This window comes from Athene cunicularia (assembly GCF_003259725.1).
Source record: "Athene cunicularia isolate RWA chromosome 4 unlocalized genomic scaffold, athCun1 chr4_part2, whole genome shotgun sequence".
In the NCBI taxonomy this organism is placed as follows: Eukaryota; Metazoa; Chordata; class Aves; order Strigiformes; family Strigidae; genus Athene; species Athene cunicularia.
In genome coordinates, this window is record NW_020799099.1 from 21,675,271 (window position 1) to 21,693,027 (window position 17,757).

Consider the following 17,757-nt stretch of genomic DNA (forward strand, 5'->3'; position numbering starts at 1 on the left):
TAGAGAAATCTGTCCAGATCTCCCTTCAGCTGTATAAAATATCTGTACCAAACTCAGCTGAGTCACCAAGATGGATGGTGCAGTCTTGTGATGCTGCCATCTGTGTAGCACTTACTTTATCACACAACCACCATCAATTCAGCACCTTTTGGGAACGGAACGACCTCAAAAAAGAAGGAACATTGTCTTCTCCAGCCCCCCTCCTCAAGTTCTTTGCTCTACAGAAGTTCTCTCTACAAGTTTCATATTTACGCATAGCAGCTTATTCTTGCAGAGGCCTCTGGCCTACATTCACCACTTCTTCAGCTTTTGGCCATCAAATATATGTCAACAAACAGGAGAGATTCACCACACAATAGACAGTTCTACAGAATGTAAAATCTTACACATTGCCTCTTGAATTGTCATCTTATATATTTCTGCAGTCCAAAAAACAGGAGAGCTTGCTAAAAACTTTCATGCTTCAGCCACTGGCAGAATAGAAAGCCAGGTAGATAATTTCTCCATTGATCAGCTAACTCCAACAAAGAAATTATCAAATAAACAAGTAAGTATTGAGGGATTTTAGAAATAGATTTCTCTGAGGTTCTATGAAATGCTGACAGAACCATAAATGTTCACAAGCAAAACATGAACTATTGGAAGACTATAAAGATGTAATGTGACTGCTTTCAACAGAATTATGGATTTGATAAAAATCACCCTGCTAAGTAAATACTTACCATAGTCATTATCATAAAAAATAATGAATTTCTGCCAGGCATATTCTGTGACCACCCGCAAGATGACATCATTTAAGTAGACAGGAGGGCGGACGGAGAGTGTGTAGTCATCATTCCTGTTGCTCCTGGTCAGCCCGCAGCCACTTCTTGGTGTTCCTGCTGTTGAACGCTGGATGAAGAGGTGAGGGATGTGCATGGCATCTGCCAGTGACTGCAGGGATCCTGCTGACGTGCAGCCGATGGAGCTGACAAGGGCCAGGATGCCTTGGTTCATCAGGTCACAGGCTGTAAGAAAACACAGAGATATTCAAGGTGAGAGCAGTTCAGTGCATAGGGCCTATTTTACTGCTGAAACACAGACACTGGGAATTGAATCACAACAGGTTCAATCAAGTGAAAGAAGGATAAAGTCTTGCACATTGAGTAATTCAGATGTAAAATTCATTAGAATCATGAGCTTTCTCTATTCACTTTGATCTGTCTTGTGGTAAAAGCTGGAAGAATGCCCTGTCCACCTTGCCCAGAAATGAATTATCCCTCAAAAATGAGACCTACCCCTGGGCCTTGTGACAAACATTAAGAACTGATTCCAGCTACTGAATTAACCTGACCACCCAGGGAGATAAGCACTCCGCAAAGTCTAGCACAACAGCTCCATGAATTGGATCTTTGCATTATACAGAGAAAACTTGAAGAAAAAACAGCTCAGGCTTGTTGTCAACTTTTGAAGACAATAGAGTATGATTATGTACACTAACTTGTCCAAGCAAAAATTGAGTTAGGTTTTGAGAGATATATGCAATAACCTCATGTAACTTATTTACTTAAAAAAAAAAAAAAAAGAAAAAAAAAAAGAAAAGAAAAACCTAGTCTTACAAATAGCAAAATGTTTTCAAAATTTAGTGAACAGTTTATATACATTTACTCTCCTCGTTTCTGCAAGAAAGGCATGGAGTTGTTTACACAAAAAATATTAACATCTAGTAACTAATGGTCCTGTTAAAGAGGGCTGAGTTACAGCAGACAGTCTGAAGTACAATACCAGTGACATCCACATTAATATTAAAGGTGTTTATCATGATTAATGTTAATGCAATCAATAAATATCAAAAGGATTAATAATGATTAGGTCTGTAATTTTGAAGGATTATCCTATGAAATAAAGCAGAGTCAAGTATTTATATTGGATTTCTAATAGACTTGAGAGCTTGAATGAAGAAACAACACGTGTTTATAGCATAATTCCCTAGAGCACACCCAAGGCTAAATTTTGAAATACTCAATTTGCCACTGGCAAAACTACACATGCAGTTAACCTGAATTTACACAGGTAAGTTAGGTAATGGAACGAGAAAGACTAATATGCGTTTATATATGGTATCCAATACTAAGCTGTGCAATTACTTATTTTGAAGGAATATTCTGTGCACATAACAGGTGCAAGCAAAAACAAGAAACCAACATGTGAGAATATACTCCCCTAAAAAAAACGAAAACATATTTTAGTGCCAGACCTGTTATCTCATATCATATGGCTCTTACTCACAGTGAGTAATGTTTTACTCCACAAACACTTATTGATCTCAGTGGGAATATTTACACTGTGAGGAATGAAGTTTCACAGTCAGGCCCATGTGGAGATTGACTTTGTAGGCAAAGGACAACACTACAGGTCATGAATGCAGAGAACTACCTTCTCCTAAAGCCAGTGCATTATTCTTGTTCAGATACAGAGATCTGGACCTTGCCAGAAGAGATTCCCAGGGCATACTGATGGCACCGAGGCTGTCGTATGGGAACAATTCTGAATTCCTCAACACAGATAAATATGGGATGCAAGAGTTCCCACAGAGAGGTTTCAAAGTGCTTTGGCTTAGGATAAACTCTTCTCTCTGTATATGCTCTGAACACAGCTCAGCTTTTGGGCCAGCTTCTGGACTTCAAGTTAAAGGTAATGAATTTTCAATAACTACAAGCATCCTTTTTCAGAAAAGTACCAAATATCATTAGCAATTGGACAAAATATATCAATCTCACAAGTTTCTAATATTCAGAACATTTCAAAACAATCTTATTAGTTATTCATCTTTTATGTCACTTGTTACATTCTTCATCATCACTTTCAACAAAGTTAAAAGGCTTGTCAAGTTATCTTTTTAGGGAGATGCTGAATCTCTTTCTTGATCTGGTTCTCCTGCAACAAGTACTGTAATATCTAGGTTGCATATCCCAGTAAGAATGTTACTGCTTGAAAAACAAACTATTTTGATTGATATATTGATCTATCCATCAATAAATACCTGTAGCTATCTATATGTCAATAGATATCTTTATAGCTAGATATCAATAGATGAGTAACACTGACGTTGGATTTTGCAAAAGCCTGCTTTTAATTCAATGAAAATTTATGTTGACATGGTCCTGACACCACCTGTTCAAATAAAATATGTAGTGCGACCCTTCAGTCTCTCAAACATGACTTTAAAAGAAATATCAGATTGAACAGCATTACAAAAATAGTTTGAAAATGTCTAAATTTCCAGGCACACTCTCAGACTGAGAATAATCACTATACTCCCTGTAATGCTCTGAAGTGGGAAACATGCTTTTTGTGAAAATTGTTATTGAAACATGAAGGGGAAGAAAACAGCATGGAACATTTAGCTCCAGAGGGCCGAATGCCAGTACTGACAAACAAACTGAATAAAGGATTAAAATCTTCTCTCTTGACACTGCACCACATTTGTTACAATAGCCTCAGGACTGAAGCTGCCCCTGTGTCTCTTTCATTCATGATATGCTTATGAGAATCATGTGTGCTGGGTTGGGGCAATATGGACTTAATTATGCTCACAAATAGGCCTTATTCCTGTACACTCAGAGACTATCTAGTAGACAGAGAATTAGCTGCTGGAGAAAGGACTGTTATCTCAGGCAGGTTTTTCCATAGATGAGTGCATGAGTTGCAGAGCTTGCCTTTGAGTCAGTCTGACTGGATTATTCTTTGAACAGAAATATAATTTCTACTATATATAGATACAAAGTCAAGCCTATACGATATGTCAAACTATCATGTATGATATTCATATATGCCTTAGCCAAGCAGAACTTCTCTTGGCTCCAGCAGAAAAGTTGGTTGGTAAAAAGCATAAGAATGACATCATGTTTTCTTAACTCTTCTTCCCTCTCACAAGCAAATGCTCTATTAAATCCTTTTCCTAGTGATCTAAATCTTTCAACCGTATCTTATCAATTGACTAAAAGCTCTAGTTCAAACACATTTGAAATTCTGGTTGCATTCCCTTCCTGAACCTGAAATATCCGAGTTGCATTTTGTCCTAGCTGCATTAAAAAAAATCCACACACCCACAACCATACATATATGAAGGACTTAAAATGGCATTCAAAACTCTGTTGCAATTGAATTTATTATGACCTCCTTAGAAATTGTATTTCCAAGCGGGTATTTACTCTACTGCCAATAATATGCAGGAATATTAGTTTTCAATCATCTATAGAAAGAAAAATATTGCTGTGTCTTTTAAGCCCTCAGTCAGGACAGTAGAAATGTCAAATTAAAATAGACTTGTACATGCTCCATTGCAAGTTTAACAAAGAAGGAACAGAAAATTATTATTAGTGTTTATAGAACACTGTTGTTCCATACCATAAGTTATGTTTAAACATAAGTTGTTGAGGCATTAATTTGTCCTTATAACCACCAGATAGAAGATACTATTAAGATTGGATCTTCACCAACTAAAGTAATAAAACTGATCACAGAATTTCACACATTGTGTGGAGAGAATATCAAGAATGTCTATAAAAAAATTTAAAATGTTTCTCCATTGTAGATATATATATAGCACACAGCATGTATAGCACACACTGGCATGCACCCAGCGTTACATTTAACTCTTCAGCTTGTCTTGTCTTTCTCAAAATGCAAAGTTACTGAATTTTTAACACTCGTAGGCTGATTGCCAGTAACAAAAAAGTGATCTTCTAGAGTAAAATATCACCTAAGTTAGTTTGGCATGGCATCTAAAGAAAATAAAAACCCCTAATTTTGTGTTCAACATGCTATTTTTTAAACTAAAGTTCATGGCCAGTGAAATTTGAAATAAATAATTTACATCTAGGCTATCAGCTTGTATAAGTCCTTCCAACAAAGCAGAATTTAAATGGCCATGGTTACAAATGCATCCTTAAAATGTGTTCTCTGTAAAATGGAAACAATGGTAGGTCTTTAAATAACTACCAGTTGTTGTAATTGATTTAAAAAGAAAAAAAAAAAAGAAAAAAGAAGAGCAAGTTTAAAAACAGATGCAGGAATAAATAAAGGCACCAAAAAAAGGACTACTGAGATTTAAGTGCTGCTACAAGTGCGAGCATTTTCTTACTTATTTCTCCCCTTTTCTTCCTGATAATAAATCATGAAAAAAAAAAAAAAATCACCCTCATACACCACAAAGTGATGAGTCAAACTGAAAAAAATAAGATCTTTGGAGACTTCAGTAACAACCTAATTTTGCTCCCATTTAAACTGCTAGCTAAACAAATTCAGACCAACTCTTATCATTATTTTTTTGAAAGTGTTAAATACTGTCCATAAAGAGTGGGTAGTATCCCTTTAAATAGTAAGAGATGTATTCTAGGGTCCTCTTCATCTTCTATAATTTAGAAACTATTAGGCGTCTTCCAGAACTGTAGTGTTGTTTGACTGAGTATACATTGAGTAAACAGAAATTAGACATAAACCCTGTTCCCAGAATCCTGGTCCCATGAGCCCAAATTGGACACCCCAATGTCATTATCCTGGACATTCCTTTCAAAGCTGACATCATTTCAATCTCACTGCTCCTGAATGTTTTCCACATACTACCCATATAGAGTAATGCCTCAAACTATGTAGCTGAATGTGAAGCTGGGGAAAAAACCCTCTCTTTACCAATATTTCTCTTTGGGGATGGAGAATGAGGTTTTTTAAACTGTTGTGGGTTTGTTTGTTTGTTTGGGTTTTTTTACATACTTTGTGTTTTGGAAGTGCTCCAAGGACTCTGAAACCAGGAGGGCTTCTTAGAATTGGGCCAAATTAGCTTTCCCTTGATTTCTGTAGAAAGTGAGTACAGCCTTTCCACAGAAATATTTATCTTTTAACTTGCTTTTGGGGCCTGTATGATCACAGGTTCCCTGGAAGGCTACTCAGATTCATTCCCCATTCCAACAAAATAGCCAGGAACCTACAATCTGGTCAGAGGTTGGGGACAAAAATCTAGGCCATAATAACCTGAGGTTTTCATCATACGTTAACCATGAAGAGAGTATTTACAGATTTATTGCATTCTGGAAATTTATTATCCCTTCCATCACCCTATTTGTATTAATCCGCATCCAAATCAGGATAAACAGTTGATTCAACAGGAAAAATACATTAGGCAACTTGAGAACCTATATATGGATATTAGGCAATCAGAACTTCTATGTAGCTTTGAAAACATAAGCTATTATTTCTTGTTTACTTTGAGAATAATATGCTGCTGGCTGCTCTTCAAATCTTTTCTTAGTTTCAGGATGCTAATGAAGACTGAGAGACCATAGCATGCAAATTCCCTTTTGCAAAGGGTAAGGAATAAGGTTAAAGTCTGGTTTTCTTTCACTGAGGTGTTCTGCTTCCTGCTCCTCAAGTGGCCATGTTAACCTCAATGCAATTTTTTTGGTCTTTGTCGCCTTTAAACAACAGTCTCAAAACATTCATGAATTCATTGCAGAAAGATAATGTATTCACATGAAAAAAAGTCATGAACACTTAGAAGAAGTTTAAACAGATCAGCTACAGGTCTTTTTATGAGATCTATGATCAAGTAAGCCTAGCCTCAAATTTTCAATAAATCTTTTTACGACTTTTGGATAGCAATTCTACTCTTGCAAATTATTTTTCCTTCATAACACAGGGGTTTATCCCAGACTCAGAACTGAATTATTTTGAGGTGACTGACAGCACGTTTTTAATATATCCTGAAAACTATTCAGAAGGAAGTAAGGGTAAGATGTTGGGGTGTGTGTGTGTGTGTGATAATTATTGACTGGATTTTAAAGAATCTTCTCTGCAGTGCAAATAATAGACTCTATCCTGTTCCTTTTCTTGATAAGGTTACAGAAAGCCACTTCATTTACATCTCTGTAAACATTAGCCGATCTCCCCCTCCCCTCCACTACATTATACACAACTCAGACTGCTAACAGTATTTTAAATTCACTGGTAATTAACCTTTAAGGGATTTTAGTTTGTCCTGACTGTAAAACAAACTTGTGTCTGAGTCTTAACAGCTGTGCTTCCTAAGCCTTGGGATTTCTTTGTTTGGGAAAAATAATCCAAACTTCTGATATCTAAGAGTAAAATATATTACCAGAGAGTGCACTTGCATTTCCTTTGCATGAAACACTACAACCACTTTTGGATGTTGTTTTTGAAAAGATTTTTGTCAGAGTGTTTTCCAGGTTAGAATCTTCCTGTATACAGGCTTTGCTGATTATGGTAACTTTAAATCCATCACATTAAAATTTAATATCTCATCTGAGCCTTGAAAAAATAAACTAAAAGTCTCACAAGTTTGGAGAGAAGCAAGATGTATATACAAAAGGTATTTTGACACCATCTCTTGCAGGATGCAATATGAGAGCTTGAAAGAAGCACAGTTTGCAAAGGCTACTAAATTGAATGCTCCACAAGTTCTCTTTTTGGACAAAAGTCCAAATTTCTTACTCTTTTCATGAAAGCCAACCTGCAGCTCTTCTGTTCAATTCTACAGGGGCACACAGAGGGCATATGTCTTGCCAGATTACAACACCAGGCAGATAAACAGCAGTACAATTTACATTTTTCAAATCTGGTTTCACTTGGTATTCAACAATTGTACACAGACTTTCTTGCAAAGGAGCGATGGCTCATATCCCTTCGAGAATACTGAACTGCTTTGAAAAACATTTTAAAACCCCCAACATTTTAAAGAAGTTACACAGCCACAAATCTTCAACTGCCATCTCCCCTAGCACATGAACATGAGTATACTCCCCCAAAAAGTGCCACAGCTTTTCAGGGTGCATATGGTTGAGAGGTAAAAGCTGTGACTGTAGCACTGACAGACCTGGAAAGATGAGACTGTGACAGCCAGCACTGTTGTAGAAAGTTTCAGTACAAGTTCTAGTGGGTGAAGATGGGCAGGGAAAGGAGGAGATTAAATCAATTAAAGTCAGGAGTGACATTCGTTGGAGAAAGGTCTAGAGGCACATCACAAAAATTACTTCTAGGATCTTGCCTTCTCAACTGGGACATCCATCTGCAAAGTTAATCTAGCCCATTGGAAAAATAAGGAATGCAAGGAAATCCAGGCCTAGATTCCAAGAATGACTCCAAAGTCCTCCCTTTTTTGTGCTCATCCCTCACCAATACATGCTAAATCTTGCCAGCATCCTTGCTCAAAGTGTTACATGAGCAATTTCCATTCATCCATTCAGCAAAATGAAAACTTTATATTTCATGTGCAAAACCTGATAGATTACACTTGATTATCTATTTACTAATGAACAATATACTACTTTAGTCCACCGCGCAACTTCCTCCACCCTTACTTTGTTCGTCTTTGCCCTTGCACTGTTGCTGAACCTTTAATTTCCCTAACCAGCACTGTTTGAGAAGTTATTAAGCAGCGCATAGTGTCTGATACCCTTTTTAATAGCTAGGTTGCCTGCTGCAGAGCAGACAATTGCTGCATAGCAGCAATTAAATGGAAACGAAAAGGCTGAGTCAAAAAGCAGCTTAATATAAAATTAAAGACAATTTTATCAAAAAGACAGCATCCTGATAAAATCACAGGGACTTGCTCTAGTTCTGTGTTCTCTTAAAGTCTGTGTAGAAGCGTTGGGGAAAAAACATCAACAACAGTATCTGTTTAAATCTTGAGCATCAACAGTTTTCATTTTATGGACTTGTCCAAAACAAGCCAGGGCAACATCCTTGTTAGGAGAATAAAACACTGAACTTGATGCCGTTTGACAAAAATTACACTTTCTTTGCCACCTATCAGTCAGATTGTCAGACAATTTTCCCTTCCAGCCTTTCTGTCTCAGATCTAACTTTACCTTCCTAACTGCTTTTTCTTCCCCTGAGCATTGCAGAACATTGGCTTTCATCCTCCCATTGACTGTTCTCCCTCTCTCCTTAGGATCTGCTCCAGCTGGTCAAAGTATCTTCTCTCTCTCTTCATGTTTCCTCCTCCATCTCTTATTTTTGAAAAATTTTTTCCCCATCTACTTCACCCCATCTCCGCCAATGTCAAGAAACAAGAAGATCTAAAGGACTTTGCACTGGACTGTAAATCTGAAGGCTCATATCCCTGTCCCTCTTCTGTCATTACTTTGTTGCTTGACTAATGTGATTTCTCTTATGTTTTGGTGATTATGATACTTTGATACCTTCGTAAAACACTTTTGTATGATCTAAATACAAATGATTACATTTGTTTTCCCCTCCAACCATTTTTTCCAAGGTTAGAAGGTCCATTTCTTAACATAATTCATATTGCCAGAAGTTCCTTTAAATCCCCTCTCTTTTCTGAATGCTCGTCTTTCATAGTTCCCCTTTCTTGCCCAAACTATTAGTATGGAGACAACTGGCTCTGCTGGAGAGATGCAATGTGAAGCACAATACCACAACCTAGTCCAGGGCAGACAAAAGAACACACAGCTGGTAGCGTTAGTTTAATTGGAAGCCCTACAATGGGAAGAGCTGCCTGTGCTGCCCTGGATGAGCTTGGCATTCTCCCAAGCATAGATATTACTGAACAATACTGCTCAAAATAAGACCATCCCCAAAGGAAAAGAAATCTGTGAACAGCAATCTGGGAGAGCTTTCTTTCCTACAGTGCAAACAGCAAACATTCAGGGAATGTTCTGCTAAGGGGACAGTGGAGCAACTTTTTTTTTTTTTTTTTTTTTTATTTTTTCATAAGCTAAATAAAGGAAGACTTTTTTTTTTTTTCTGAAAAAAAAGGAAAAAAAAGAGTCAATTCTACTAGACAAGTGAATTGAACAGAGCAATTTGAAGAGCAAACAATACTAAGGCCAGATCTTGCATTTGTCATGAAAGAGGGAAACAGACCACGTCAAGATAAAAGAGCTTTGTATGAGAATAAAAAGAAAGCAAGGAAGACAGTACATCAGTTGCAAAAAATAAATGGGTGTGAAAAAACTGAGAAGTCTGTAGGAGTTCAGAACATCAGTTCCATTAGCAACTTAGCCACTCAAGAAAACCTTAGATGAGTCAAAACAACTATCAGCATTATTATTTGCTAAGAATAGACATCGTGCCTATTTCACTGACATACAGAATAACAATCATGATAAGAATAAAAATATCAACTACCTTTTATAGAACACTTTTTTATTTGTAGCCTGAAAATGCTTTGAAAAGAAGCTCAACATCTTCATCTCTATTTCACAGAAGAAAAAAAACAGATGTGCCATAGGGAATTACTTGCCCAAGGTCAGAAAGCAAAGCAAGGAAATTGTTTTCCATGCCAAGCTAAAACATACACAAAGACTGAAAACAAAATCTTTTGTTGCAGCTTTTCATTGTTTGTTTTGCACATTAATGCCATTGAAAGTGTTTTATGTTCTAAGCTCAATGTAACTAAGCTCTATGAAAAGGAAAGATTTGAAAGGCAAGGCGATGTGACCTGCAACAATGGGATTAAGTGACAGAGTTCCAGATGCATAGGGACCCCAGAGCAAGACCACTGTTGATTATGAGGGATGGGGGTATGTAACATAATATTGAAACACAGGCATGTACATAATGGGGAGTGAATGAGGTAAATAAAAGCAAAGCTGTAGGTGGGAGACAAAGTCTTGGTGGATAATGCAAAATGCCAGCAGACATGGGGAATGTATTATAAGTAGAAGTATTCAATAAAGGAGTAATAATTTTACAAGAAAAACTGCAGATACAGTGTTCAGCTGAGGGGAAATTTTAAGATATAGAGGTAAGAAGAAGAAGAAAACCATGGATGGAAAATTCAACTCCTGGAAAATAAACACCCATGATCAGTCTTTTTGGAGAAAGGCATATACATATATTAGATTGTGTATCTCGCAACAATGACAGAGGAATTCAGCATTTTAGCTTGTATTACTTACAAACATCCTCAACACAGTTTCGTATCTGACATGTAGTGTGACTGGTCCTAACAACCCCGGCTACATATTCACTAACAACTGCAGAAGGTGGTGAAACCCAGAACACGACATTTAGAAAGGGTTGAGGGTGCAGTGCTTGCATACTGAACATATGAATTCAGAAATGTTAAAACAGTATCGTGGAAGGCATGGGAATAGCAAAAAAAAAACATAACTCATTTTTGTAAGGAACAACATTAAAGGAATATGAAGAGTAAAGGGATGTAATCACAGCTTTGAGGTCACAGATAAGGATGTTAAATGTTAGCTGGTAAGTAAATGAGGCAGTGAGGTTTGCAGTTGGGAAGTAATCCATTCAGACATCAAGGAGGAGGACGCAGGTTGCTGCAATGTGGGAGTAGTGGAAGAGAAGGAACTTACAGCAAGGAGGCCAGTGACAATGACACTGTAACAGCTGAAGTGGTAGATAGCCAATGCATTGACAACTGTGTCAGTTAAAAGGGTACTGAGGAAAAATCAACTTGGTGCATGTTATAGACAAAGAAGCAGCAGGACTTGGCAGCAACCTCAGTGTGTGAAGAGAGAAAAGACAAAATGTGCCTAAGTCTGAGAGTCTATTTTTGCTCTTACTCCAGGAATAATAATGGTGCAGTGTTCCTTTGGTGCCAGTTGCAACCTTTTACTGAGATTGCTTTGACTTTAATAGTTGCAAAAGATGCCAGGAAAAGAAGGTAATGCAGCTTTTCTTTTCCCTTGACTTTTTTCAATGTCACAGAAAAAGAAATTTGCATAACTCTGAAATGGAAAATACATATTTTCAATAAGGATCATTTGGGTAACACTAAATACTTAATACCTTAATTGGAAGTAGCAGTTGTAAACCATGTGCACCGTGGTAAAACAGAATTGCCAGGAGATTTAAAACCCATATCTAACAATGTAGACATAGATGTCCCACAAAAGACATATCCAACCAAGTACTAGAAATCAATTGGCACAAATCCTATTTGGAATCAGAGGCAAAGCTTCCCTTTGCCTGTAAGTAGCATTTCAGAACTGTATCTCTCCCTGACAAATACAAAACCATGTGGGGAGGAAAAAAGAAGCAGTCTCAGCTTCCAAAACTGGAGCAGTAGTTTTCCACAGACTGTATAGTGCAAGGCAGCAGTACCATGTGCAGGAACACCACGTGGATTGAAGCAGTTGAACTGCTGAGTCTACTTGATCGCTTTTCCGTCAAATGGAAGTTACCGTTTTCTTCCTAGCTCTCTTAAAAACTTTTAATTGCTATTGGATCGAAGCACCAGTGCTCGCTGAGTTACTTCAGACACCAGCAACTTTATTTCTTCACTGCAACCTACAATCCTGTGGGTGCAGCATTTCATGTAGTGACTGATGTGATTTTCTCCCCTTCCTCCAGCTCTTTCATGAAAAACACTGCCACAATACCTCTGCAAAACAAGAGTATTGACTCCACCACAGGATTCTGCCTTCTTGACACATTTACTCATTTTGCATTGGTATCACCTCATGAGTTTTAAATGAGTTGATCTGTCACTATGATGTGTGAATGAGAGAGGAACCAGGCTTGCTGGGTAAATTGAGAGCTCCTGGTTTGGATGGCAAATAGCGTCATTCCTTTCAGCTTGCTTTTTCTACACAACATCACAGGGGAGGTACAAAATTCAGAGATGTTTCCTTCAGTTGTCAAATGCCTTTTGGGCATCACCTGCGTGTTTAGCTCCAGTACTGAGCTCTATGCCCAAGTGGAAAAAAGGATCCACAATAATTTACCTTGCGTAGCTTGCAGGGATGCCCTGAAACTGGCACTAAACCACAGCACTAAATACCACCGTCTGATTTACAGTACTACAGATATCATGCTGTAGGAAAGCAAAGAGGCAAAGAAGCAAAAAAGAGAACTGACATAAAGCGTATTCTTTTCATTCAGGCATGCCCAATACTTTAGGAAAACAAGGAGATATAGTTATGCCCATTTTACTGCAGTATCTGAAGTATATAACAGATTAAGCAACACATGTGAAAAGCTGGTGATAAAAACAAGTCTGCTTTTCTGCCCAGCACTTAGGTAAGCAGTAAAAGGCTGGTCCGGATATATATGTACATGGCAGTCTAAATGCCTGAGGCTGCTGCATGCACAATAGCAAAAAGGCTGAAGTTTCAAAGCTGTTTTTTCAGGACTGAGTAAAGCACAACTTTCTTAGTAATGTGAGCACTGCCAAGGGCATTGCCTACATGGTCTTTTGCCATTGGGCTGGTATGATCAAAGAACAGACACTGCCTACCTTTCCCACTGCATCTCATTAGTATGCTGCAAAAGGTGTACCACAGAAAAAAAAAAAAAAGTGGTCAGTTTTCAGAAATTTAATTACAGGTGACTAGCTACCAGGAGTAAATAATTTAAAAATGCATTGTAACACATGAGTTGTTTGCATAATTCTACTATATTATCCCATTACCTGGAAGTCATTTTCTGAAGAACTAGTATAAACCAGGAGGATTAAGCTTAGCAAAGACCCCTGATCTCATTTTACCAGTTTTGAAAGGTGTGAAGTTTTCTGACGTTTCCAAGAGTTATGCCTAATCTTTGCCTATGAATTAGCGAGGAGAGAGCCAAGTACACTTTGCTATTTCTCAAGTTTCATATAACCAATTATTTTCCTTTGTTAGCAGGGGAATTTCAGGCTGCTAAGGCACTACTTGCCTACATTTTTCTCTCATTTTCTCCCCTTCTTGCTCCTTTTTTTTTATACCATCTTATTTTTAATAGGAATGTAATCACAGAATCATCTAGGTTGGAAAAGATGTTGAAGATCATCCAGTCCAACCATTAACCTCACACTGACAGTTCCCAACTACACCATATCCCTCAGCACCACCTCCCTGGGCAGCCCATTCCAACACCTAAAAACCCCTTCTCTAAAGAAATGCTTCTTAATATCTTGTCTAAACCTTCCCTGGTGCAACTTGAGGCCATTCCCTCTTGTCCTATCGCTTGTTCCTTGGTTCAAGAGGCTCATCCCCAGCTCTCTGCAACCTCCTTTCAGGTAGCTGTAGAGGGCGATGAGGTCTCCCCTCAGCCTCCTCTTCTCCAGACTAAACACCCCCAGTTCCCTCAGCCGCTCCCCGTACGACCTGTGCTCCAGACCCTGCACCAGCTCCGTTGCCCTTCTCTGGACACGCTCGAGTCATTCAATGTCCTTTTTGGAGTGAGGGGCCCAAAACTGAACACAGGAATCGAGGGGCGGCCTCACCAGTGCCGAGTACAGGGGTCAGATCCCTTCCCTGTCCCTGCTGGCCACGCTATTGCTGACACAAGCCAGGATGCCATTGGCCTTCTTGGCCCCCTGGGCACACTGCTGGCTCCTGTTCATCGGGCTGTCAATCAGCACCCCCAGGTCCTTCTCTTGACTGGCAGCTCTCCAGCCACTCCTCCCCAAGCCTGTAGCCCTGCTGGGGGTTGTTGTGGCCCAAGGGCAGCCCCCGGCATTTGGCCTTATGGAAACTCCTCCAGTTGGGCTCAGCCCATGGCTCCAGCCTGTCCAGGTCTCTCTGCAGAGCCTCCCTACCCTCGAGCAGATCAACACTCCCACCCAACTGGGTGTCATCTGCAAACTCACTGAGGGTGCACTCGATCCCCTCGTCTAGATCATCAATAAAGATGTTAAACAGGAGTGGCCCCAAAACCAAGCCCTGGGGGACACCACTCGTGACCGGCCACCAACTGGATTTAACTCCGTTCACCACAACTCTTTGGGCCCGGCCATCCAGACAGTTTTTTACCCAGCAAAGTGTGTGCCCATCCAAGCCTCAAGCAGCCAGTTTTGTCAGGAAAATGCTGTGGGCAATGGTGTCAAAGGCCTTACTGAAATCAAGGTAAACAACATCCACAGACTTTCCCTCATTCAATAAGCAGGTCACCGTGTCGCAGAAGGAGATCAGGTTTGTCAGGCAGGACCTGCCTTTCATAAACCCACGCTGACTGGGCCTGAGCATCTGGTTGTCCGTTACATGACTTCTAATGGCACAAGAGCTGATCTGCTCCATGACCTTCCCTGGCACCGAGGTCAGACTGATGGGTTTATAGTTTCCTGGATCATACTTTCTGTGTCAATATATCAGAAATTTTTTTTACAATTTAGATGCAAATATTTTCTTATTTGGTATGTCTGCAGCACCCATACACACAAATATGTATGTATACAAAGAAAATATCACATGACTGTCTCCACCTTCTCCTGTGCACAGTAATACTCTGGGACAAGCTGCATGGGCCAAATGCAAAACCAAGATGATAAGACAGGCTTCAAATTAAAGAATGTATTCTCCATCATTTATGGAAGATGCCTACATTTCTAAGTCATCCAACCTCAGAGAAAGTCTAAGGTCAGTATTTAGTAAAGCTTCAATTAACACAGGCACATATTTAGTATTAGTGCAAGAGATGACCCCAAATCCAGTAATTTTGCCCCCACAAGAGAAAATGAAAGCATTTTCTAGTCTAAAATTGACCTTTGGATTAAGGCAGCTTTCATTCCTTGTTATTTTGTATGAAGGCAGATGAGCAGTGTCAAATACCACGGAATAAGATGATTTGTGCAGAAGTTTGAAACACATATGTCGAACTACCACACTTCCCAAAGTAAGAAATAAAATGGCAGACAGAGCAGGGAGAAGGAAAAAAAAAAAAAAAATAAAAAAAATCCTCTTACTCTTAGTATCCTGACATTCCTAGAGCCAAACTCAGTGTTGAAATTGAGGGATGTGAAATAAAGAATGGTAAAGAGTAAGCCTAGTAACTCCATGCACCTCTAGGATTTGCACACAGTAACTGGTAGGGTATTTAAAACACACACACATCTTATTTTTTGGACTGCTTGATGTCAATCAGCAGTTAAGGTATCCCAAGATTCTGAGGTTTTGGTGGCAATCTAAAATTGTGACTACACTTTCATTAAATGCCTTGGGAATGCCTCCCAGGTCTGTCATCACCAACATGCCTTTTCCCAATTCCATCTTGAGAGGCCTTATTTCCCCAACTCTTCCTTTCTCTTCAAAGGACATGCAAATATAGAATCTTGAAGAGACCTATAAAAGTGCTTCAGCCTAGTACCCATTTTTGACAAAATAGGTATCTTCTCTTCCCAGTGGAATGAACTGCAGTCACAGTTTCATCATGGAACTTGCATGTTAACCTCAGTGTTGTAGTCTGCCATAAGGACAGTTAGTTATACAGCTATTCCTCTAGCTACACCATGATTTGCAGTGAAGTCCTCTATGCGACCTTCCACAGAGAAGCCTGGGAGCTCAGTTCCCTTGTATTTCCATCTACAGATTCTTGGGAAGGTCTCCAAGTCTACCACCTAAAGCCAGTTTTGCAGATTTCACTGGAGAACAACAATGAAGTGTACCATAAAAGCTCTTATGAGGTGGAAGGAAGTTTCAGAGAGAGGTGCAGCCCTCAAGCCATCCCCATACATCACCTTTTCTAGAATCCAATTCAGCTGTTTCTCAAAAATGACAAATGTGCTGTTTGGGCCATGGTTAGTTCCCCAGTCGACCATAACCTACTGCCTTGTAATCACACATATACTGAGATGTCACTGTATCACATGTTTCTATCAGCTAAAGGACAGCTTTCTTTACATGCTAAATTTTTGTGCCTGGGAGTATAACAGAAATAGAAATTCCTCTGCCTGCAGAATATGTAAACTGCCCACTGCCTTCCATTATTGTTGTTTTGCTGTTAATAGGAGGTGGCACAGGCTCAGGGATTCACACCAGCACATCCTGCTGCAGAGCTAGGGACTACCGTTATTTGTAAAGTGTTTTCTCCTTTCACAAAGGAAGACTATACCACATAATACTATTTCAGCAGACTGATACCATTGTTTTATTTTTAATAGATACAATTGCAAAGGGCAATTGTTAAAAGTACTGTTATGAAAAATAAATTAGACAAAACAATACACTTTATAGGGAAAGCTGCTCACATGACGAATGATAAAATTAGTTGAGCAACTGTTTTAAGATACAGGCTATGACCACTTTCCTGCAGCTGACATAAAGAGGATTAGCAGTTCTGTGAATCAGAAACCTGACCACTTCACGTGAGGGGATTTTTAAATAGCATGCCCTTATGATGTTAAGTAAGCCTGGACAAACTAAGCCAGGGAAACCTTTACATGAAGACAGACAGCCTGGCACTGGGGAGGCAGACATCTATGAGAGAGAAGGAGGAACTGCTGGCTGACAAAGATCACTTTTTGTCCGACTTTGCCATTAGTTACCAACAGCCATGCTTGTTTCCACATTCATTTAAGACACCAGCCAAGGGGCACTCCACCTTTCTAGATTTTTTGTTTTTACGTTATAACTTCCATCTACAATACTACTTGATTTTCCAAGGTGGTTATGAACAGGAAGGGGTCACTGCCAGATATACTATAAATTATGGCAATTTAAACAAGCTAAAGACCAGGTCTTACAAATTGAACTAAGCTAGCACATACCCAAAGCTATTAAAGGTACAGGGAAAAAAAAAAATCCAACTAGTCCAATGCAAGCACACTATAGTATTATGTTTACTTTGTATGCCATGCATTTATTCTGTAATACAACATTAAAAGAAGGACCATTATAATTAATAACAATTGCACTATGAAGTTTACAAATTCAGGTCATTCAGTAGAGATGTATTTAAGGCTGTATAACAGAAAGTGGAATTTAAAATAAAACCTTGACATATTTTCAGGAAATCTATCACTACCACCACACTTGTTCCAGACAGGATGGGTAAAACCCCCAGCTCACACAG

At 38.9% G+C, this 17,757-nt stretch overlaps 1 protein-coding gene across 1 annotated transcript in view; it reads right to left on the reverse strand.

The window, feature by feature from the left end:
- Positions 1 to 17,757, reverse strand: part of GRID2 (glutamate ionotropic receptor delta type subunit 2) — a 594,006-nt gene that overhangs the window by 314,221 nt on the left and 262,028 nt on the right. Inside the window, 1 exon segment of the mRNA XM_026848052.1 lies at positions 723 to 1,007. Coding sequence (XP_026703853.1) covers positions 723 to 1,007 — 285 coding nt within the window.